The sequence below is a fragment of the Momordica charantia genome, assembly GCF_013281855.1.
Source record: "Momordica charantia cultivar OHB3-1 chromosome 9 unlocalized genomic scaffold, Mcharantia_2.0 BLBB01000009.1, whole genome shotgun sequence".
Classification (NCBI taxonomy): domain Eukaryota; kingdom Viridiplantae; phylum Streptophyta; class Magnoliopsida; order Cucurbitales; family Cucurbitaceae; genus Momordica; species Momordica charantia.
Window position 1 is genome coordinate 7159885 of NW_028275167.1, and position 23013 is coordinate 7182897.

Below are 23013 nucleotides of genomic sequence, written 5' to 3' on the forward strand. Positions count from 1 at the left end.
TAATAATCATGGAGTGGCTGTAATTATAGAATTTTTTGTTTCTTGTACTCCACCATGAGGCTAAGTACCGAATGCTATCCACAAAAGAATCCTCTGAATTAGCTTTGTCCTTGAAAACTATTTCTTTCCTTCAAGTAGACCATAAAGCAGCCTTCACTGCACAACACCACAGGACCTTAACTTTGCCCTTGAGCCTCAACCCTTCCAAGATTTCCAGCATCCACTCGTCAGCCTTCTTAGGAAAGCAAATAGAAATAACAAACTCCTTGAAGATGAAAGACGAAGCACTGAAAGCAACAGGACAATGAAGCAACAAATGATCTATTGAATCCTCCCCCATTTTTACAACGATAGGAGACTGAAAGAGACAAAACCCAAGTAGGGAACTTCTCTGTTACCTCTCTGAAGTGTTACTGCCTCTGTGCAACAAATCAAGCCCCTCCACTTCCCTTTTGGGATGTTTTCTGGTTTTGAAAGAGTTAGGAAAGTTGACTTAGAAGAGAAAGAGCCTCCTGTTTCCAAAGACCAAACAATCGTATCTGCTCCCTCCCCCAAGCGATCCTCTCCAGAATATCATTCAAGGATATCCAATTGGCCACTTCTCTATCAGAGAAGCCTCTTCTAAAACCCAAATCCCAAGTCTGATAGTCATCCAACCAGCAAGCTTTTAGGAAGAAGCTTCTTTTAGAATTTAAATGGTTTATGATGGAATCAACTAGTCTTCTTACTCCTGAAAGCTTAAGGTATTTAACTAAAATTTAATTTGTTTAATTCTGGAGATTCTATGAGATTAGTACCTTGTCTTAGACTTAAGATGATTACCAGAAGATATTAATTTAACCATTTAGGCCAAACTTGTGGACTTTTGATATTGAATTGAGACAATCAATTGAGGGATTTTAATATGGGATCAGGATCACTTTCTTTGATACCTTACATTTACATTGATTTTGAGAAGCCCTAGTTCTAAGATTAGCGGTAATTTAATTTTTACAGTGCATGGTCTAATGTATAATGACTGCTTTTTTTTTTCTCCAAAAATAGTTTTGAGGCATGTTATTGTATGTCACGGGGTGTAAATGACTGCTGGTCTCTGGCTTAGACACTTTTTTAATCAGATAGGATCTTCTTTCTTTTGAGTTATTGACTGACTTGGAGTGTTTTGGTGGACTACAGGTTAATCGAAACACATATATTCTCTTTTGTTGTGGGAAGAGCTTTTGTTACAGATATTGAGAAGCTAAAAATCAGCAGTAAAAGAAGGTCTTTGGATGTAGTAAAAGTACTAAAGTATTTTTCAGAAGTTGCTGAGGTTTGCTATGCAGTGATTTCTGTCTCATAAAAATTACCTTAAACACATTATTCAATCAAACTTAAGTTGTAACTTCTTTGCAGGATGTTATTAGTCCAGGTGCAAATCTGTTGACTGCAGTTGAAGTCCTTGTATCTGGGGTATATTCCTTTTAACTTTGCGAGATTGTGTTTATGTTCAGTATCTTTTTTTTAATAAATTTAATTTTAAAATCAAATATGATATTTTTCTTTTTTGTCATTTCTTCTAGTGCCGGTGTGTATTGCTGTCCTGATGAGTACTTCAGTATTTGATTATTTCTATGCATTGGTTTTTCTTTCTCATTTTGTCGATAAAGTTGTCAATATTCAGTGAAATAAGAAGACTATTTTTGTAATATATTGGAAGTAACAAACATATTTAGCCAAAGATATTTGGCGTACAGTGATGAAAGTGTATTTTCCTATTATAACACTATTTATGCCATGTAATGAAAGAAATATGAAAATTGATGGCTGTTTCTTTTATGCTTATAACATCAAGCAGTGCAGACTCTTCCTTCCTTGAAATCTTATTTTTCAGACAATCTTTTGCAGCCTATTGACAAGCAATCCCTTCTTGATTCGGGTATATTTTGCTGTCTCATCCATATTCTCAATGCCCTTCTGGATCCTGATGAAGCCAGTCAGAGGGAAAAGGCAGCTAGTTATGAAGAAAAATCAAACTTGGGTGAAGATCGCAGTGGTCATGTTGGACAAGGGCGCCGGCTAGAGGTAACTTCTAGTTTTTCTCAATGAGACGCATGCATTCATATACAACATCAGGAGTGCTCTGTTTTTTTTCTCTTTTTTTTGTGTTTTTTTTGCCATGTGCTTTTGTATGAGCCGATGAACCTGATCTAATGATGTTTATTTTTTCCCACTTCTATTTCAGCTTTTTTTTTTCTTTTTTTTTTGAGAAACAAAGAAGATATATTGAATCAAACCCCAAAAATGGGAATAACAACCTAAAGGCGTAGGGTAGAGAAAACCCTCCTAAAAACTATACAATCGCAGCTTTCCAATCTTGCATAATCAAAAGAAGACTATAATTACAAAAAACCTTCTTGTGGATAGAAGCCCACCAAGAAGCCGTATGCTTGATATTTACTTTTTTTTTGAATAAGATACGAACTTTTCATTGATATATGAAAAGGAACAAAATTGTTCAAAAATACAAACTCCCGAAGGAGTGATAGAGAAAGCAAGAAATAGAAAATAAAACATAAGACAAGACTACAAAGGAGAAATAAAGGCCTCCCAATTCATACAAATCACACTAGGGGAATACGAAGAGAACAAATCGGAAAGAGCACACCATTGAGAAGCTTTGAATTTGGCAATGTTGAAGCATTCCAATGGCGGGCGACAAGAATCTTCAAAAATCCTTTTATTTCTCTCAAACCATAATTCTGAGATGATAGCCTTAAATCCATTAATCCAAAGTAGATTAGCTTTAGGTGCCAACCCAACACCGTGTAGAATCTGAAAAATATTATTAGCAGCCACACGATCCCACACCCATACTAATTGGAACATCCGGAGAAAAAGATTCCAACAAACAGCAGCATATGGGCAGAAAAAGAAGACATGATTTAAACTTTCTTCATTTTCTGCACATAAAAAGCAAATGGATGGCTGTAAAGCCATATAATAGAATCCAAATTAACATATTAACTCGTTTTGGGCTGCCCGAACTCCAAAGAGAGAGTAGAAGAGCTTTTGAAACCCGCAAATCAGCTCTTTGAGACTTGCACAGGAAGAAACGGAGAAGAGACCCGACTTTTCCAAGCTCCAACAACGAACACCATCATTTTCTGAAATAGTAACTGAAGAAATGCAAGAAAGAAGCTCCGAAAGCTCCAAAATCTCCTCTTTCAATGCCCTTCGAGTTACAATATTCCATGAAGAGGACTCACTATCCAAGCTTCCGAAACCGAAATAAGAGGAGAAGCCGAAATGCTGTAAATAGAAGGAAATCTATCCTTTAAGAGAGAGACTCCAATCCATAAAAAATGCCAGAAGAGAGTTCTCCGACCATTGCCAACTTTGAAAAAAGAGGATTTCTCCACCTGAAGCCACTATTTGTTGATATTATTCCAAGGACTACGACTCGAACCATGAAGTTTAGGTATCGCATTCCAATTAAAACGGTCATAAGCTGGCCACCACCCTACGCCATAAAACTTCTATCTCCATGCTGAACCTCCATCCCCATTTATATAAAAGAGCATTGTTGCGCTTAAGAATACAACCAATGCCTAAACCACCTGCTTCCCGCAGGAGGGAGGCAATATCCCATCTCACCAAATGTCTCAAGGATCCTTTCGAAGAATCGCCCCACAAAAAGGAACACATTTTTTGCTCTATTTGTTTACTAACTCTCACTGGGACTTGAAAAATAGATAAGTAATAAAGGGGAATGCTCCCAAGTACATATTGACATAAAGTCGCTCTTCCACCTTTTGATAAGTGATACTTTTTCCAACGATCAAGTTTCTTAGAAATTATTTCTTGAACTGGAGCCCAAAAAGAATCCAGTTTGGGATTTCCTCCTAAAGGCAGGCCCAAATATAAAATAGGAAGACGTTCAGCTTTGCAACAAAAAGAATTTGCAACCTGCACAACCCTTTGGTCTTCCATATTTATGCCACTCAAAGATGATTTTTCCCAATTCACTTTAAGGCCCGACAACCACTCAAAAGCTTTAATGGCTTCAAATAGGATCTTAAGCATCTCATCATCATCTTTACAAAACAATAATGTGTCATCAGCAAATTGCAAGTGGGAGATGTGAATTGAATCACTCCCCACAACAAAACCTTCGAACACTCCTTTTTGGTAAATGCTGTCCAAAAAACTACTAAGTACATCGCTTATCAATAAGAATAGGAAAGGAGAAAGGGGATCTCCTTGCCTCAACCCTCTTGAAGCTTTAATTCTCCCTCTCGGTCTCCCATTAATGAAAACCGAAAAGTTATTGCCTCTAATACAACCGTTTATCCAATTAATCCACTTTTTGCCAAAGCCTTTCTGTTCGAGGACTTCTGAAAGAAATGCCCAATCAACTTTATCAAAAGCTTTTTCCATATCGAGTTTCAAAATCCACCCTTTCTTCTTTCTACTTCTATAATCATTCACCACTTCATTTGCAATGAGAATAGGATCAAGAATCTGCCTTCCACTTAAAAAAGCACTTTGATTACTAGAGATGGTAGAAGAGATAACCTTATTAAGCCTCTCTGTCAGCACTTTTGCCAAAATCTTATAAGTAGTCGTCGTAAGGCTAATGGGACGGAAATCTTTTACTTTCTCCACTTTGTCTTTTTTCGGAACAAGACATATAAAAGTCTCCTTAATACACGAGTTCAGTTTGCCATTATCAAAAAATTTAGCAAAGAATCTTGCAAAATCTGCCTTCAAGAACTTCTAGAATTTAATGAAAAACTCTGCTGTAAAGCCATCGGGCCCTGGGGCCTTATTCTTGCCAAGGCCTTTTAAAGCATCCCAAATTTCTCCTTCCTCGAAGTGTCTTTCTAACCAGACACTATTCTGAGCGGAAATAGGTCTCCAATTGAAACCAATTGGTAAAAATCGCTGCTGTCCATCCTCTCTGTAAAGAAATTCAAAGTACTGCACAATTTCCATCTCAATATCCCTCAAATTCACAAGAGAATTCCCTGCAGAATCTTGCATCTCAGAAATTAGAGCTTTTCTCCTTTTTGCTGCCAAGAATCAATGAAAGAATTTGCTATTTTCATCTCCTTCAGCCAACCACCTGATTTTACTTTTTTGCAAAAGATATTGTTCCTCTCGAATATAAAGATCAAGCAGATTCTGTTTTAATGAACATCTTTTCCCCACTTCCTCGATTTCTAATCCCGACTCCTCCTCTTTCTCATCAAGCAAAGAAACTTCTTCAATAATTTTTGCTTCTGCAACCTTATCCTTCCTTTCTTTCTGTTTGTGTCATTGCTTCAGAGCAATCTTCATCAGATTTCTAAGCTTAGCAGAAATAAGATAACCTGCCCACCCGTAGGATCTATCCTCCGAAAGCTTGGATTCAATTAAGTTGATATAGTCCTTATCTTTCAACCAGGAGTTAAAGAATTTGAAAGGGAAAGGCCCCCAAACAAATTCTCCTGAATCTAGAAGAATAGGGTAGTGATCTGATGTAATACGTTCACCTCTATATACACAAGAGTTATGAAAGAGGGAGTCCCAATCTGAAGAAACAAAAAATCTGTCCGGCAATGAATGCGTATTGTTATTTCCCATCTTTGACCATGTATACCGGCCATTGGATAAGGGAATTTCCTGGATTTCAAGCTCTTCAATGATTTTATTAAATTTCCTCATTGCCTTAGACTGCCTTCCACCCGAAGACCGATCAGAAGCCCATCTCGTGACATTAAAATCCCCTCCCATACACCAAAGTTTGATAGAGAATCCAGCAATATTACAAATTTCAGACCACAATTTCTTCCTTTCTTTGTAATTCGTTGGGCCATAAATGTTGGTGATACATATATCCTGTAGATTAGAAAAAGAGCACATTATGGTTAATGAAAAAAGAAAAAGAGCACATTATGCTTGATATTTACTTAGAAGACTGTAATTTCAGCTCAGAACATCCAAAACTGTATCTTTTATAATATAGATTTTTTCGGGTTATTATTAGATTTAATTTTTTTTTTTTATAGGAATGCTAGATCCGTATTGAAAAAGAGAAAGAGGAACGGCCTAGAGGCCGAGGGATGAGAAAGCCCCTGCCTAACAAAAAACTAGTGTAGGACAGCTTTCCAATCACGTATTAACGTCGTTAGACTGTAATTACAAAAAAAGGCTTTGGGAGGGAGATACCATGTAGAGGCCGTAATCTATCCATAGTTACAAAAGGAACGTGTTTTGTTTTGTTTTTTTTTATGAAACAAATATTTCATTTGATGGTATGAAATATACAAAAGGGCATAGAGGCAATTACAAGAAAGCTCTCCAACTTGTAATAAGATCGTTTAGAGAGTAATTGTTGAAAGGAGCTAAAAACATTTGAACGTGTTTTGTTTTTAAATACCCGACCGTTTCTCTCTTTCCAAAGACACCACAAAATGGTTCTAGGTGTACAGCCCTAAAGAACATAAGCTTTTCCTTTGATGAAAGTACATTGAAGAGCTTCAACGAGCCAGTCATCCACCTTCTTTGGCAAACAGCAGGAAAGAAAATACCACATTTCTGAAACCGTATAGCAGTGAAGGAAAATGTGGGGTCTATAGAATCAGAATACTTGTAGCAGAGGCAACATACAGTCAGGGAGACACCAACCTGAGAGCTTTTTTTGTAGGGTTTCATGAGTGTTAAGACTTTTATAGGCCAATCTCCACAAAAATACCTTAACTTTTTTTGGGGAATTGAACTTCCAAATCACCTTGATCAAGGGGGCGTTTAACTTTAGGTTGCACACCACTAACTTGTTGAACATAGAACTAGTAGAGAAAGACAGCTTACTATCAATGGACCACAAAATTTTGTCACCCCCACTGGCCAGTCTAGTAGAACTCAATAAATTCTTTAGAGAAAGTAGACTACCCATTTCACTATCCTGAAAATCTCTTATGAATCTCAGATTCCTGTTAAAGTGCTCGTCCACCCAGCAATTAGCCACCGTAGCATCTTTCTTAAGAGAGATGCTGTATAAATCAGGGAAGAGAGGGTCAAGAAGAGTCTGCCAACCAAATATCCTTTCAGGAACGAATTCTCTAACCATTTCCTGCTTTGAACTGAACAAATCTCGAAAAGTAAGTCCCCATCTTTGCAATATCAAACCAATGTCTACTGAAGGCTCTCCCTTTTGGAGGAAGAGCTGTCCATCCCAAAGGATCTTCACTATAAAAGCTGGCCACAACTCTTTTCCACAAAGCCGTCTGCTTATTTTAGAATCGCCGTAACCATTTGTGGAGAAGAGCTTCGTTCCTCTGTTTTAGGTTGCCTAAACCGAGCCCTCCAAGCGCCTTGGGCAGGGAAGAGGTTGGCCAATTAACTAATTGCCTTTGAGGGTGTGTACCTCCCCACTCCAAAAAAAGGAACGAACCAGCTTTTCCATCTCCTTTATCACCTTTGCCGGTGCCTTAAGAAGGGAAAAGGCATAGATTGGAGTCAATAATTTTGATTAAAAAATCAGGATTTCAATGGCTAAGAGAAGATGATAAAATTCTGCCCTTTTCAACAGAATCTTAGTAACAAAAAGAAGAAAATTCTTCATTTATGAGATTTCATCAGAAAATGAGGGGAGCCTAGTCAATGATAGACATTGAGGAAGAAATTGTGGGTTTTTTTTCAAGAAACTGTACAAGAAAGAGAACGATCAAAGATGTATTCCAAAATGAATAGAAAGAGAACGATCAAACTATATTCCTCTCTTTGTCGTTAGAAAATTTTCTTTGTGTATTTTTTTTTATTTATGAGAAACAAATACTATTCATTACTCAGAAAAGAGACAGTACAAAAAGGTAGATAGGTATCTGCCAACCCATAGGAATTACTAAAAAGATTTCAGATATGAAATTATCCTTCATATTGGTAAAATTTTCATCGTTTTTAACTTACAGGAGTGTTCCGCTTTTGGTTGCCTTGACATCCTCTTATACGAATAAATCCACTTGCATGTGATTAGTGTTCAATTCAATCCATCTTAGATGGTACACAATTAGTACTTTATCATCACAACAACTTACAAGATAATTGGAGATGTGGTTGAGTCAATAACCATGCCCTTTAGGTTCCTCTATAAATTTTATATTTATTTGTTTCTTGCTTGATTTTGATTTTCGGTATCAATAACCTTACCTATTTTCATGTTTCTCATGTAGATCGAGGGCAGTGTTATTCATATCATGAAGGCTCTGGCCAGCCATCCTTCAGCTGCCCAGAGTTTGATTGAGGATGATTCCCTTCAGATGCTTTTTCAGATGGTTGCAAATGGGTCCTTGACAGTCTTCTCTCAGTATAAGGAAGGTCTTGTTCCATTGCACAATATACAACTTCATAGACATGCTATGCAGGTAAAAGCTAATAGAATATTACTTGTGCTTTTTATGCTGGTAATGTTAATCATTACGGAATATATTGGCTATGGATTTTTTTTGGCGGGAGTTTATCTTCTTACATGCATCTTTCTCATCATTTAGATAGAACTTCATATTCAGATGTAATTTTTCTTCTTCTGATGAACTTCAGGTACTTGATCTTCTTCTGGTCAATGACAGTGGAAGCACTGCCAAATATATACACAAACATCACTTGGTAAGTATTTTCCGATGATATATAAATGTGTTGATTCTTGAATAACAGTACTTAAAGTTATTGAAATTTGTACATCTTCCTTTCTATCTCTAGTCTTCCCCATTATCTCTTGCACATGTTTGTAAGATTTAAAATCCAACCATTTTCTTGAGCGTTGTATCTGATTCTAAAAATTGGCACGGGAGTATAACTTCAAGAAAAGTGGCAAATGAAATTGAGAAAAAGCTAGGGAAGCATTGGGGCACTGGGTTGGCTTCGTAAACCTAGGTTTAGGTAGCATGGGGAGTTTAATTCGTGGGTTTAAGAAGCATAGGGTCTCGGAAAGCTATGTTTGAGGTATAGGTTTAGCAGAGCTGAAATTAGGAAAATTTTGTTTGCGATGCAGGTTTAGGAGGTGTGAGTTTAAAAAATCTGTGCATTAAGTAATTTTTTGGGAGGCAAATTTACTTAAGTTTCTCAATTTTAATTATTTACTTTGGAAACCCAAGAATATAAAGTATAGTGTAAATTATACTGTGAGTTTTTATTTGAGTATTTGTTGTTTCCAAATATATTAATTTTTTAAAATGAAACGTGTTTCCATCCACTCTCAAAGACTGGATTTATGTCCATATTTAATTGCATTAAATCAAATTCCGGATTCTAGATTTCTTCAACTTTATCCTTTTAATTATTTACTTTGTTATTTTAATATGTTTAAGTCAAAAATAAAATATCTTGAAATATAACTATGTTCAAAATTAAAATTGTTTCTTACACTTTTGTTATTTTATTTCTAACTTAAAAACAAAATACAAATACATTCTCTAGGGCATTTAAAAATAACTTAGTTAAAAATAAAATACCATATATATATATATATATATAAGCTATTTTAATATGACTAAGTTCAAAATGAATTGCACTATACATATACTTTTGTTACTTAATATATCTAACTTGAAAATCAAATACTTTCTTTAATTCTTGGGACGGGCGCAGGTGCCCTTGGGATAAGGGAGCAAAGTTCTGGCTCCTAGTCATCAAAAAAAAAAAAACCTTTCTTTAATTTGACTAATTTAAAATTACATATTATTTGTTTTACTATTTTTATTTTAATAAGTCAAAAATAAAATACCATATGCTTTTATTAGTTTAGATATGACTAATTTAAAAATCAAATAACTTTTAAAATTTAACATGATAACTTAAAGTTAAGTACTGTATATATAAATATGAGATATATTATTTTAGTATTCTTCGAAGAACAAACAGAACTTCTTTCGTAATTATATATTTTCCATAAGGTTAGTATGCTTTCTTCTCTCTCTTCTCTTTCCTCCTCGCATAGGCCTTCATTCCCGTAGTTTGTTCGAGTCTGAAGCTTGTTCAAGTTTTAAGATTCCTTGGAGTTTCTTTCGGTTTCAAAGTTGGTTTTTTATCCAAGTTTTAGACGGTATGTACTCTAAAAGTTGCTGTATTGGGAACGAATTGGAGTGAAAACGACATTTGTTTTGTTAAAGATTCTAACAATGTTCATCTTCTTCTTCACAAGTCCCAACTCCATGGTTTGAGAACGCTTTTGGTGGATTGTTTGCACACTCCCATTCATTTTAGGTTCTTCAAGCAAGTCAAAGATGAACATGGGGCTTGTCGTATTCAGAAGAAACACTCTTTGCTTGGTTGGCTACTGGAATTAGTTGGTAGGTCCTCTTCGGGTGGAAGAAAATATATTTCTGTGCTTGCTGGTTTCAATAAAATTGCTTGGTCATTTCTTTTTTTGTGAAATGATAAGTGACTACTTGTTAGTTAAGGCTTCCTCAAAGTTGCATTCACTAGATGAGTCTGTTGAAGATTGGGGAGTTGGGATCTTTAAGGGAGTCAGTAGAATTTGCCAAGGCAATTCTAACGACTTTCTGAATTAGGAAAGAATATGAAGTTTTAAAGTTGGATTGGGATAGTTATCTTTCATTCTTTTGAGAGTTTGCATCGTTGAACATTTATGTTCCTTTTCATTAGTTCATTGAGAAGTTTGTTTCTGGTTCAAAAAATGGAAAAAAAGTTGGATTGGGATAACCTTATGGCTATCACAAGGTTTTGCGCTCATGACGATTGGAAAAAAATCACAATCGACTTAAAAAATCAATTTTCGTAGAGTTGTCAAATTAACCCTTTTATGGCATGCTAAGGTTTGAGGATGGTCGAACGTTGAAGAAAGGCTTTGTCAATGGGAAGTGGCGTAAGTTGGGAGCTTCTCATGTGAAAATTGAGGAATGGTGCTATAAGTAGTGTTTCAAGGCCATTGAAACTCATCTTGGAGGTCTGAAGAGTATCGCGTAAAAAACCCTTGATTTATTGGATTGCTCAGAAGCTTGGATTAAAGTAGGAGATAATTTTTGTGGTTTTTTACCCGCCTTGATCGAGATTACTTCTCCTTTAAGTTCCTTCTTAGTTCGTGTGTTTGATTCAAATAAAGTTGTAAGCGACTTGGATATGTGTTCATACTTGATCACAGACTCTTCAAATCCGTTGGATAATTGAAGATACCAAAGTGTTTTAGCAGATGAAGAGTCTTTGTTTGGGCAAGAGGCCTTTTTTATCGAGAAAGAAAGTAGGGGAGAAGACGTGATTATGGGTAAGTTCTTGGAAGAACCAACGGTCGCTTCAGGAGTTATTGTGACAGCAAACTGTAGCCCTGAGCCTCAATGGGAATGTAGCTTTATTTTTGGTCGGGATAAATTGCCGTGTAGAAACTTCATTCCTACTCTACCATTCTCTTATTCAAGAAAGAAACATTCTTTGAAATTTCATATTGATCTTGAATTTTCAAAGACATTTGGCATATTTACAACCAATTTGGAAAATGTATTTAATGAAGAAAGAGAAAGTCATCAGAATGGGAAAAGTCTAACACCAAATGCGTTTCCTTCTGTTGATAAGTTTTTGAATTCTGCAAAGGTGTCCCTTTAAATCCAGTCACCCCTTAAAACCAATTTGGAAAATGTCTTTAATGAAGAAAGACAAAGGCTTCGGAATGACAACAGTCTCACGCAATTTGCGGCTCCTTCGGATGGTAAGCTTTTGATTTCTGCAAAGGAGTCACTTCAAATCCAGCCACCCCTTATTCTCGGAATTATTAACTCAACCAATGATGTGACTAAGAAAAGATTCGTGGATTCTACCAATTCGGATGATGAGGAGGATTTAAATCTCAGCATAAGTATTAAGTAGTCAAGATTCCCCATCTTTTTCAGAAAATCAGGACTATATTCAAGAGGATTTTAACGTATTTTCTTTTGCGGAGGATTTTAATTCTCTCTCTAAGGAAGATCGTCTCTCTATTTAAAGGTTTCTCTTTGCGACTTAAAAAATAAAATGTCTGGCAAAGAAGATGGTTTGATTGACAAAGAGGAAACTTTGAGCTCTTAAGATCAAGGGGTTATGTCTTACTTTGAAGCTGTTGGAATCACTTTAGTTCCAATCTTACCAAATCTTTGAAGATCTTATGTTCTGGTAGAGGTGCGGTTCGATTTCTTGATCTTAAGTTCTAGTTTTCGGATACCTTTTTAATAACTCTCATTAGAATCGCATAACTATTCCATGGCCCTTGCTGGGAGATATTTTCGAAGAGCTCCTTGTGATATTCAAGAGTGGATGATTTGAGCTTTGTTTGAGCTTGTTTCGGAGAGAAGTTTGTTTGATGCATTGGTCCTCAAGCTTCATTGGTATTGGTTTATGAGAGGCTTGGCCTTTGGTGTTTATTATTTCTGTTGGCTTGAAGGTGGAGGCTTATGCCAAGTTTTTTACTTAATCTTTTAGAGATTCTTGCTCGTTGCTCTTGGTTTTGTTCTCTTCAGCTTCTTATTCTGCGGCTTGGCGATTGCATGCTTCTTCTTCTTCGTTTTTGCATACTTTGTAGTTGAAGCTTATCAGGCCTCTGTTTTTCAGTTTTTCGTTTTTCCTTTGGCTTTTGTCTTTTTGGTGTTGTTTGTTAGTTTGTAGTTGGTGGTTTTAGCTACTTTGTTAGTTGGTGTTACTTTTTTCTTTTCTCTTCGCTTCCTTTGGGAAGTTTGTATACTTAAACATTTTTCTTCCTTTTCATATATTTAATGAAAAGTTTGTTTCTTGTTCAAAAAGAAAAAAATATGAGATATATTATTTTAAATAAGAGATACGATTGTAATTTGTTATAAGAAGATTTAGTTTAAATAAAATATTATAGGTGACATGTGGAGGAAGCGAGTGGGAGATAGTTTCCTTAAAAAAAAAGGAAAGTGTAACCCGTATACTATTCAACCCTGTGGGTATGGGTTTATGAAGCGGGCTTCCTAAACCCACCAAAGTTAGGTATCCAAATCCAATTTTTGCTTGGTAGTGACATTGAAGATAAGAGATTGAGACAATTAGTTGAGTGGAGCAAGGTTTAAACCCTTGTCTAGTGGTGGCTTGGCCATGGGTAGGATAAGAAAGAAGGCCGAATTGTTGGCAAAATGCTCTGGGGGATTTCCAAGTGGACAAAGTGAAGAAGCTCCCAAGGGACAGTCCAGTTGGCAAAAGCTTGGATTCTCTCGGTCATACTGGCTTAGAGGTTTTAAGTTCAAACTTTCTAGTGAGCTTAATACCAAAAATCCTGATATTTCTCAGGTCTGAGCCTTGGGACAGGCGCGGGCGCCCCTGGGTATAGGGGAGCAAAGCTCTGACTCCCAGTTATAAAAAAAAGAAAAAAGAGGGCAAAGTGAAAAAAGTGTTACGAAATGTAGGATAACATTTTTGAGCTAATAGATTTTGGTTGGTTATCTAATTCTAAAAAATCGAGGCTGTTCAAGAAGCCCATGTATCTTGGAGAAAAAGACCTTTCCTCTAGGTTTTCTTCTTTAAAAAATGGTATTGGCGAGAATGATTCCCGTTGGCATGATGTTTAGGTGGGAAGACAGCCTGTCCTTGCTAGATATCTCAATTTTATTATGTATTTTCTTATATTTATATAAATGAGAAACCCACTTCATTTAAAGGATGAGAGTAAATTTAGAGATGCAAAATTTCCTGCAAGCCCCCATTCTAAATGGGGATTGGGAATCCTCGTCTCACATTTAAAACAGGGTCAAGGGCGCATACATTTTTTTCTCTTGATTCTTTTTCAAGGGATTGGGAATGCATTCCCCACCCTGTCCATGCCCTAATCTTGGATCCCCAATTTTTAAATGATTAATATATATTTGTTGACCTTTTATATTAAATTATTAATTAAAAAATGATTTATTTAAATTAGTAAATAGTATAAATATAAAATCATCCATATAAATTATATGTAATTGTAATGTATTTATTAAACCAGCAAACCCGAATCAGTGCTAAAATAATATTCTCCAAGAAAAACTGGTGCCGTTTTACAATTGTTTCTTTGGGCTTTTATTTTTCTCTTATTTCTTTCATTTCACATGCTTAAATTTTCTTGTTTATCAGATTCATGTGACTTCCATTATGCTGATTCAATGTGCAGATAAAAATTCTTTTAATGGCAGTGAAGGATTATGATCCTAACTGTGGCGACTCTGCTTATACCATGGGGATAGTGGACTTGCTACTTGAGTGTGTGAAATTGTCTTATAGGCCTGGTAAGTAACTTGCCTTTTGACCATTAACTCCGGCAATTTAAAAGCTATCCCGAGAGGTTTAATGCATATGCGATATTAATATCCGAAAAATTTCTCTCGCAAAGCAACATTTCTAGACATTTGGTAATTCTAATTATTAGGATTAGTGCATAGTTTTTAACTGCTGCTTTTGTTTCAATTTTAATTTGTAGAGGCCAATGGTATAAGTCTCAGGGAGGATATACACAATGCTCATGGTTATCACTTCCTTGTCCAGTTTGCACTGACTCTTTCTACATTGCCAAGGAGTCAAGCTTTTCAGTCTATAAAATCTAGTCCACCACAAGATCACATTCAAGCCGCAGATGTCTCCTTTGAAATAAATGATAGAGAAAAACCAGATTATATGGAACAAGATGTCCCTTCCCTGCAACTTTTCCCTACATTGTCAAGGTTGCTTGATGTTCTTGTAAGTCTTGCCCAAACTGGTCCACAGGAATCTGAGGGTTTATCTACAGGGAGAAGATCTAAATCTACTCATTCCAAGAACACTGGCCATAGCAGAAGCAGAACATCCTCGTCTGATCGGCTTGCTGATGATCTTTGGGAGGAAGGCAATAATAAAGTCAAAGATCTAGAAGCTGTCCAAATGTTGCAAGATATTTTCCTGAAGGCAGACAACAGAGAATTGCAGGCAGAAGTATTAAATAGAATGTTCAAAATATTCTCAAGTCATTTAGAAAATTACAAGTTGTGCCAGCAGTTACGAACTGTTCCACTTCTCATCCTAAACATGGCTGGTTTTCCTTCATCTTTGCAAGAGATAATCTTGAAAATTCTTGAATATGCTGTAACTGTTGTAAATTGTGTACCCGAGCAGGAATTGCTTTCACTGTGTTGTTTGTTGCAGCAGCCAATAATGTCGGAATTAAAGCATACCATACTTTCCTTTTTTGTAAAATTATTGTCATTTGACCATCATTATAAGAAAGTCCTGCGAGAAGTTGGTGTGCTGGAGGTTTTGTTGGATGATTTGAAGCAGCACAAGTTTCTTCAGGGTCCTGATCAGCACGTTGGTAACTTTCACCAGCTAGAAAGAAAATCCAGCACCAGCAGCTTCAAAAAGCATTTTGATAATAAGGACACAATTCTTTCTTCACCCAAGATGGAGTCTGGCTCGGGGAAGTTTCCAATTTTTGAAGTGGAGAATACTACTACTGTTGCATGGGATTGTATGGTCTCTTTACTGAAGAAAGCTGAAGCCAGTCAAACATCATTTCGATCATCTAATGGTGTGGCCATCGTCCTTCCATTTCTAGTATCTAATGTACATCGTCAAGGAGTTCTCAGGTTGCTGTCATGTTTGATCATTGAGGATACTGCACAGGTACTATCTTCTTAAATAGGTTTTGCAATGAGCGGGCATTTGGATCAAACATCTCATTTGCATGCTTTTGCATGTTAAAAAATATATAAAATTAATCAATATCATCAAAATGAGTGTTTCAATAATACAAAATTTGACCTTTTTTTCCCTCTTCCTACCAGGCTCATCCTGAAGAATTAAGTACCATTGTTGAAATTTTGAAAAGTGGAATGGTCACCAGTGTTTCAGGGTCTCAGTATAGGCTTCAGAATGAGGCTAAATGTGAAACAATGGGAACCTTGTGGCGTATTCTGGGAGTCAATAATTCTGCACAAAGGATCTTTGGTGAAGTGACAGGGTTTTCTCTTTTGCTTACTACACTTCATAGTTTCCAAAGTGGAGGGGACTCATATCAGTGTTCAATTGAGGATCGCATCAAGGTATTTATGTACTTACTGCGTGTTGTGACAGCTGGAGTATGTGATAATGCTGTGAACAGGGTAAAACTGCACACGGTTATTTTGTCTCAAACATTTAATGATCTTCTGTCTGAGTCTGGCCTGATATGTGTGGAGTTTGAAAGGCAAGTCATACAGTTACTATTGGAACTTTCTCTTGAGATAGTTCTACCACCATACTTGAAATTAGAAGATGCTCCATCGTCAAGTTTTGTGGAAAACACTTCATCCAGTTTTCACTTAACAACTCCATCAGGTTCATTTCATCTTAATAAAGAACGCGTATACAATGCTGGAGCTATAAGGGTTCTTATCCGTTTGCTGTTGCTATTTACTCCCAAGGTACAGTTGGAAGTTCTTGACATCATTGAAAAGCTTGCTCGTGCTGGCTCCTTTAATCAGGAAAATCTCACATCAGTAGGTGTGCATTAATCATACAACCCTTATAAATTGATCAGACCTAGTTCATGTTCTTCAAGTCTTACCTTCTTCTCCTTTTTTTTTTTAATTTATTTTTTATTTTTAATGTTAAGGTTGTGTGGAACTTCTATTGGAGACAATTCGGCCTTTCCTATTGGGATCATCTCCATTACTTGCATATACTCTGAAGATAGTGGAAGTTCTTGGGGCATATAGGTAGAAAATTACGTCACATTACTTTTCTGTAATCTGTACCATACGACTAATTCAGTTTAGTATTTTTTCACTTCCCTATTGTTGGAGTAACTTTTGTATTTCTCTTGACAGGTTATCTGCATCAGAACTTCGAATGATAATTAGATTTGTTCTCCAAATGAGATTGTTGAAGTCAGGTCATATTCTTATTGACATGATGGAAAGATTGGTTCATATGGAAGATATGGCATCAGATAGTATTTCTTTGGCACCATTTATAGAGATGGACATGAGTAAGATTGGGCATGCCTCTATTCAAGTATCTCTTGGAGAAAGATCATGGCCTCCAGCTGCTGGTTATTCTTTTGTTTGCTGGTTTCAATTCCACAATTTCCTTAAATCCCAAGGAAAGGAATTTGAACCCTCAAAAGTAGGCCCTTCAAAGAGGTCGACGGCCAAAAATGCTCAGCCCCAGGAGCAGCAAATTCTCCGTATATTTTCTGTTGGTGCAGCAAGCAATGATAATACTTTTTATGCCGAACTTTATCTGCAGGAGGATGGTGTTCTAACCCTTGCCACTAGCAACTCTTCCTCCTTATCATTTTCTGGCATTGATCTTGAGGAAGACAGATGGCATCACCTTGCAGTTGTTCACAGCAAACCAAATGCTCTAGCTGGACTATTTCAAGCTAGCATTGCTTATGTGTATCTTAATGGAAAGCTAAAACACACTGGGAAACTGGGTTATGCACCATCTCCTGCCGGAAAACCTTTGCAGGTGAATATTGGTACCCCAGTTGCATGTGCAAAAGTTAGTGACATAAATTGGAAGCTCCGTTCCTGCTATCTTTTTGAAGAGGTGCTTACTCCAGGCTGCATATGTTTCATGTACATACTCGGTAGAGGATATCGAGGAATTTTCCAAGACACAGATCTTTTGCATTTTGTTCCAAACCAGGCCTGTGGTGGTGGTAGCATGGCTATTTTAGATTCATTAGATGCTGACTTGGCTTTGACCCACAATATGCAGAAGCATGAGGTCGCAAGCAAGTTGGTAGACACAAGGGCAGATGGTAGTGGGATAGTTTGGGATATGGAAAGACTAGGAAATCTTTCCTTGCAGCTCTCAGGCAAGAAACTGATATTTGCATTTGATGGAACATCTACAGAAGCCATGCGAGCATCGGGAGTTTTATCTATGCTCAATCTAGTAGATCCCATGTCAGCCGCTGCTTCTCCTATTGGGGGTAAGAAACTAAGTTGACAAACTAGGTTTTAGGTTTTATATTTAAGTTTAAATTTAGCTATGACTTGTTTGAAAGCAATTGGGTTTTGTATTGATGAAGATGTAACATCATTGCCGTGGGTAAGAAACCAAATTCATGAACTTAAGCTTTACATTTAAGTTTAAATTTAGCTGTGGCTTGTACTGAGAGTAATTCGGTTTTGTATTGATGAAGGTAATAACATCATTGCAATATTAATTATTTATTTTAAATTTTTTTGGGCATGTTTTCTTCAGGTATTCCCCGTTTTGGACGTCTTCACGGAGATGTTTATGTTTGTAAGCAATGTGTAATTGGTGACACCATACGCCCTGTTGGTGGGATGACTGTTATCCTTGCCCTTGTCGAAGCTTCTGAGACGAGGGATATGTTGCACATGGCCCTTACATTACTTGCATGTGCACTTCATCAAAATCCACAGAATGTGAGGGACATGCAAACCTACAGGGGTTATCATTTACTAGCTCTCTTTCTGCATCGGCGTATGTCACTATTTGATATGCAGTCACTCGAAACCTTTTTCCAGATTGCAGCATGTGAAGCTTCGTTTGCAGAGCCCAAAAGGTTGGAAAATATTCAAACTACTTTCTCACCAATTAATACTTTTCAGGAGAGCAGTTATGAGGAGCTTAATTTATCAAAATTGCGTGATGAAGTTTTCTCTGTTGGATCACATGGTGACATGGATGATTTTTCTGCTCAGAAAGATTCATTTAGCCATATTTCAGAGCTAGAAAATCCTGAAATACCAGGTGAAACTTCAAATTGCGTTGTATTGTCAAATCCAGATATGGTGGAGCATGTGTTGCTTGACTGGACATTGTGGGTAACAGCACCGGTTGCAATTCAAATTGCCCTTCTGGGTTTCCTTGAGCATCTAGTCTCTATGCACTGGTACAGGAATCATAACCTTACGGTTCTTCGCCGAATTAACCTTGTTCAGCATTTATTAGTGACTTTGCAGCGGGGTGACGTTGAGGTTCCTGTGTTGGAGAAATTAGTTGTCTTGCTTGGAGTCATTTTAGAAGATGGGTTTTTGGTATCTGAATTGGAAATTGTAGTGAAGTTTGTGATCATGACATTTGATCCACCTCAACTGACACCAAGGCGTCCAATTTTGCGGGAGTCTATGGGGAAGCATGTGATTGTAAGAAATATGTTGCTGGAGATGCTTATTGATCTTCAAGTGACCATAAAATCAGAGGAGCTGCTAGAGCAATGGCATAAGATTGTTTCATCTAAGTTGATAACATATTTTCTCGATGAAGCTGTTCATCCTTCAAGTATGAGATGGATTATGACACTTCTTGGGGTATGTCTTACTTCTTCACCAACATTTGCACTTAAATTCCGTACAAGTGGAGGTTATCAAGGTTTGGTGCGTGTTCTTCCCAGTTTCTATGATTCCCCTGATATATATTATATCCTTTTCTGCCTTATATTTGGAAAGCCAGTTTATCCTAGACTACCTGAAGTCCGAATGCTAGACTTTCATGCCCTTATGCCAAGTGATGGAAGTTTTGTGGAACTGAAATTTGTGGAACTTCTGGAACCTGTAATTGCAATGGCAAAGTCCACATTTGATAGGCTCAGTGTTCAGACAATGCTTGCCCACCAAACTGGTAATCTTTCCCAGGCTAGTGCTGGTCTTGTGGCTGAACTTGCTGAAGGGAATGCAGACATGGCAGGAGAGCTTCAAGGTGAAGCTCTGATGCATAAGACCTATGCTGCTCGTCTAATGGGTGGGGAGGCATCGGCCCCTGCTGCTGCTACCTCTGTTCTTAGGTTTATGGTTGATCTTGCAAAAATGTGCCATCCTTTTTCTGCAGTTTGCAGACGGACAGATTTTCTTGAAAGCTGTGTCGACCTCTACTTTTCTTGTGTTAGGTTTGTCTTTTAATACCATTCTCTATTGCATATACTTCACTTTTGTTAAAAACAATTTCATGCACAATCTCATTGAATTATATGTCCACTAACTGAGATTTTCCTTATTCTATCCTTTTCTTTTTGCAAATTAACTATCCTACAGAGCTGCTTATGCTGTGAAGATGGCTAAAGAGCTATCGGTAAAGACTGAGGAAAAGAACTCAAATGATTGTGATGATGGTAGTAGCTCACAGAACACGTTCACTAGTATACCACAGGAACAGGATTTGTCTGTGAAAACATCCATTAGTGTTGGAAGTTTCCCTCAAGGGCAGGCAAGTACTAGCTCTGATGACACTGCTGTGCCTCAAAATGAGTCAAGTCATAAAGAGGAGAACAATACTGTTCCATCCCCCCGACTGTCAAGCAAATCAGGGCATGATTTTCAGGCCGTTGAGAGCTTTGAAGGTGATAATATTGACCAGGAGTCTGTCACATCCAGTACAAATGAGTTTAGCTTCAGGGCAAGAAAAAGCAATCTAGAACCCTTGCAACCAATTGATTCTCATAGCACTGCTTCTCTAAATTTTATTGATTCTCCCATCCTATCAGAGAAATCGAGTTATCGAGTCCCCCACACTCCCTCATCATCTCCAGTTCTTGCATTGACATCTTGGCTTGGGAGTGCAAGCAATAACGAATTAAAATATACTTCAGCTGCTCCGCCGTCTGTGGAATCTTTTGCGTCTGCTGTAGAATTTGATCCGTCATCAGATTCAAAATCTGCGTCTCAAGGACCATCAGCTGCAAATACTTTCTTTTCGGTTAGCCCAAAGCTACTTCTTGAAATGGATGATTCTGGCTATGGAGGTGGTCCTTGTTCTGCTGGTGGTACGGCTGTCTTAGATTTTGTGGGTGAAGTTCTTTCAGATATTTTGACTGAGCAGATAAAGGCAACACCAGTCATAGAGAGCATCTTGGAAAATGTTCCTTTGTATGTTGATATGGAATCTATGTTAGTCTTCCAAGGTTTGTGTCTTAGTAGACTAATGAACTTCGTTGAAAGGCGCCTTCTGCGGGATGACGAAGAAGATGAAAAGAAACTGGACAAAACTCGCTGGTCTGCAAATTTAGATGCTTTTTGCTGGATGATTGTTGATCGTGTATATATGGGTGCCTTTCCGCAACCTGCTGGTGTGTTAAAAACTCTCGAATTCTTGCTCTCTATGTTGCAACTGTCAAACAAGGATGGTCGAATAGAAGTATCTCCTTCTGGAAAGGGACTTTTATCTATTGCAAGAGGAACCAAGCAGCTTGATGCTTACGTACATTCAATTTTAAAGAATACCAGTAGAATGATATTGTACTGCTTCCTCCCATCATTCTTGATCTCAATTGGAGAAGATGGTCTCCTTTCATGCTTGGGTTTGCTAATGGAACCCAAGAAAAGATCATACACGGGTTCATATCATGGTGATTCTGGAATTGATATCAGCACAGTCTTACAGCTATTAGTTGCTCACAGAAGAATTATCTTCTGTCCAAGCAATGTTGATACCGATCTCAATTGCTGTCTTTGTGTCAATTTAATAACTCTTCTTCGTGACTCCAGGCAATATGTACAGAACATGGCGGTTGATATTGTCAAGTATCTCCTGGTGCATCGAAGGCATGCCTTAGAGGATTTGCTTGTCTCTAAACCAAACCAAGATGTCTTACGTGGAGGTTTTGACAAATTGCTGACTGGAAGCTTATCTGATTTCTTTGATTGGCTTCAGACTTCTGAACAGAGTGTAAATAAAGTATTGGAGCAGTGCGCGGTCATAATGTGGGTGCAGTATATTACTGGATCTGGAAAGTTTCCTGGAGTGAGGATAAAGGCAATGGAGGGTCGTCGTAAGAAGGAGATTGGGAGAAGATCTCGAGATACTTCAAAGTTGGATGTGAGACACTGGGAGCAAGTGAATGAGCGGAGGTATGCTCTGGATTTACTTCGTGACTCAATGTCTACCGAGTTAAGAGTACTTCGTCAGGATAAATATGGATGGGTTCTCCATGCTGAGAGTGAATGGAAAAGTCATCTCCAGGAACTTGTTCATGAACGTAGTATATTTCCTATGACCATATCTTCTGTGACAGAAGATCCTGAATGGCAGCTTTGTCCCATAGAGGGTCCATATAGAATGCGCAAGAAACTAGAGCGTAGCAAATTGAAGATAGATACCATTCAAAATGCTCTTGATGGAAAGTTTGAACTAAAAGAAGCAGAGCTGATAAAAGGAGGAAATGGCCTTGATGCGTCTGATGGTGATTCAGAATCCTATTTTCATCTTTTAACTGATAATAATGCCAAACAGAATGATTCAGATAGTGATATTTATGATGAACCTATGTTTAATGAATCAGATGATGTCAGGGATGAAACATCTGTTAAAAATGGATGGAATGATGATAGAGCTAGTAGTATAAATGATGCAAGTCTTCACTCTGCACTTGAGTTTGGTGCCAAGTCTAGTGCTGTTTCTATTCCAGTAGCAGATAGCATACAAGGAAGATCTGACCTGGGATCCCCTAGACAATCGTCGTCTGCTAGAATTGATGAGGTAAAAGTTAGTGATGATAAATATGATAAAGAACTACATGATGATGGTGAATACCTTATAAGACCGTATTTGGAGCCTTTTGAAAAGATACGATTCCGCTATAATTGTGAGCGTGTCGTTGGCCTTGACAAACATGATGGAATCTTTCTGATTGGTGAACTTTGTCTGTATGTGATTGAGAATTTCTACATTGATGACTCTGGATGCATTTGTGAAAAAGAATGTGAAGATGAACTGTCAGTTATTGATCAGGCTTTGGGTGTAAAGAAGGATTGTTTGGGCAGTATGGATTTCCAGTCCAAGTCAACTTCATCTTGGGGAGTTACAGCTAAGTCATGGTCTGGGGGAAGAGCGTGGGCATATAGTGGTGGCGCGTGGGGAAAGGAGAAAGTTGGCAGCAGTGGTAATCTACCTCATCCTTGGCGTATGTGGAAGCTTGACAGTGTTCATGAAATTTTGAAGCGAGATTATCAGCTCCGACCAGTTGCTGTTGAAATATTCAGTATGGATGGATGCAATGACCTCCTGGTGTTCCATAAAAAGGAGAGAGAAGAAGTCTTCAAAAATCTTCTTGCCATGAATCTTCCCAGAAACAGCATGTATGGAATATACTAT

General features: G+C 37.5%; 1 protein-coding gene across 2 annotated transcripts in view; it reads left to right on the plus strand.

Annotated features, from left to right (window-relative positions):
- The window catches only part of SPI (BEACH-DOMAIN HOMOLOG A1), a 31403-nt gene that overhangs the window by 4983 nt on the left and 3407 nt on the right, over positions 1–23013 (plus strand). For both annotated transcript variants that reach the window (XM_088117916.1, XM_088117917.1), the window contains 12 exons: positions 1177–1312; positions 1396–1452; positions 1888–2064; positions 8196–8387; positions 8563–8628; positions 14108–14222; positions 14414–15588; positions 15750–16446; positions 16559–16661; positions 16773–17887; positions 18163–19813; positions 19959–22997. In XM_088117916.1, coding sequence (XP_087974042.1) covers positions 1177–1312; positions 1396–1452; positions 1888–2064; positions 8196–8387; positions 8563–8628; positions 14108–14222; positions 14414–15588; positions 15750–16446; positions 16559–16661; positions 16773–17887; positions 18163–19813; positions 19959–22997 — 8523 coding nt within the window. The remainder of the gene's footprint in view (positions 1–1176; positions 1313–1395; positions 1453–1887; positions 2065–8195; positions 8388–8562; positions 8629–14107; positions 14223–14413; positions 15589–15749; positions 16447–16558; positions 16662–16772; positions 17888–18162; positions 19814–19958; positions 22998–23013) is intronic.